We start from the raw sequence: 1845 nt of genomic DNA, 5'->3' as shown, positions 1-1845 counted from the left end.
ACCACAATATTCAAAAACAGAATTCTCATAAGGTTTGAGAAAAATAGAGTGAAAAGGCAACGTTAGCTAAGCTCTTAGCTAAATCCACTCTTAATGGCCCCCAGTATTTAAGCTATCATGGATTAAAGCCATGAAAATAAAAATTTCAATTTGAAATTTTATTAGCATGTTGCTAAAATGGTCAATAAAAAACATCAACATGATCGGCTTTGTTGACAAAGTTGGAAAACTGCTCTTTCTGCTTTTAAAACTTTATTTCCACCTCCCCACCTTCTGAGATTTCTGTTATAGACAAGCCAAACCAAACGTACTGGCTATGGTGCTGGAACAATGCTGGTTTCTGGAATGTTGCCATGTCTTCCCCTCCCTCTCCTCCAACCCCTTTAAAAATGTGGTTATTTTGGAAACGCAGCCCTAGGAGGGAGACATCTAGGGTTGAGAACAGCACCCTCTTGACAAATTCAATTCGCCGACACCTGGCGAACCTTCCCTTTGTCCGGGGTGGGGGGCGGGACCGGTCCTCCTCACCAAAAGAGCTGCGCCTTCAACCTCCCTGGACCTGGAAGGCATTCCTTCTGTCAGCAGGGGAGACTCACAGGCGGATGCGGGTGGGGAGTGGCGTTCGCTTCCCTGGGTGGAAAGATCGGGAGGCAAACCGTAGTTTAGCCCGGAGCCTGGGATAACAATGTCAGGAGACCCGGGGCTGGAGAGCTGAGGAGTCCCGGGCGGCCTCGGGGTAACCTGGCGTCCCGAAGTGCTCTCTTGTGGAATTATTCGCAAGTGCAGAAGGGACAGGCTCGATTTCTTGGAAATCCTGCCGTCTGGGGACACATCCATACTGGAGCGGATCGGTGCCCTGACACACTCGATGCTCACCTCCCACCGGCCTTGTGTGTGCACGTTTGGGGCGCGGTGAAGGTCCCTTCTTCTAGGAGTGATCGAGGGTCAGTCATTGACCAGTGACTCGCGGGGGAGGCCTGGTCCCTGCTCCCCTCGGCCCATTATCCAATCCCCACTTACAACCCAAGGTGGGTAGCGCACGCTGGGTCTCCCAACACCATCACCACCCTTAGGGAGCTCCGCCGAGCGCGCACCGCCCTTTGGGTCCCCGGGCGAGTTCCTGGGACTTCTGCCATCGCCAGAGAGGTGCGAGGCTGAGGCTGCCGCCTGGGGAGCTGGCCGCTGCCGGCTGCCCTTAACAGGGGAGCGGGGGTGGTGAATCGCCGGCCTGGAGCCTGGGGGCGGGGAAGGCGCCAGGAGACCGGAGGGGCGGGCGGCTCCCCCCCTCCAGACGACTGCTACTCCTTGTCATCCACGAGGTCCGCGAGCTCCTGGAGCACCCGCAGGCGGCCGCTGGCGTCTATGCGGCGCTTCTCGCGGATGAGGTCTTCCAGGCTGTGAAACCTGGCCGTGTGCACCTTGTTGTCGGCCAGGTGCACCTTGAGATAGTACTGCTGCTGCGGGGGCTGCGTGCCGGCCGGCACCTCCCCGCCCGCCTTGAACTCCCGCTTGCCGAAGCGGCACCAGGCTGCGAAGCTCTCCGAGTTCGTCCAGCAGATCTCTTCGCTCTTGAGGCCCAGGTGGCCGCAGGCGTTCTGCACCACCAGCTCAGCCACCAGGGGACGGTAGCGGTACCAGCTATTCACCACTCGGCCCACGTTGGCCGCGCCCGCCTCGTACAGGCTGTCCTGGCGGATCTCGCCTTGGCACAAGTGGATGATCTGCCCGCCGCCCACGTACACCGGCCAGTGCGGGGCGGGCGCGGGCGGCTCCGGCGCGGGCTGCAGCCACAGCAGCTCCAGCAGGTCGCCTGGCTCGCAGAGTGCCGGCAGGGGGGGGACCGCG

At 59.6% G+C, this 1845-nt stretch overlaps 1 protein-coding gene across 1 annotated transcript in view; it reads right to left on the bottom strand.

Moving 5' to 3' along the window:
- Positions 1 to 910: 910 nt before the first annotated feature.
- FAM84A (family with sequence similarity 84, member A) overlaps positions 911 to 1845 on the bottom strand; it is a 2606-nt gene continuing 1671 nt past the window's right edge. Inside the window, exon 3 of the mRNA XM_010852087.1 lies at positions 911 to 1845. This exon is cut by the window's right edge and continues 20 nt beyond it. Within this exon, the coding sequence (XP_010850389.1) occupies positions 1299 to 1845 (547 nt within the window). The 3' untranslated portion in view covers positions 911 to 1298.

The sequence above is a fragment of the Bison bison genome, unplaced genomic scaffold, assembly GCF_000754665.1.
Source record: "Bison bison bison isolate TAMUID 2011002044 unplaced genomic scaffold, Bison_UMD1.0 scf7180017864307, whole genome shotgun sequence".
Classification (NCBI taxonomy): Eukaryota; Metazoa; Chordata; class Mammalia; order Artiodactyla; family Bovidae; genus Bison; species Bison bison.
This window is presented reverse-complemented; position numbering and strand designations above follow the sequence as displayed.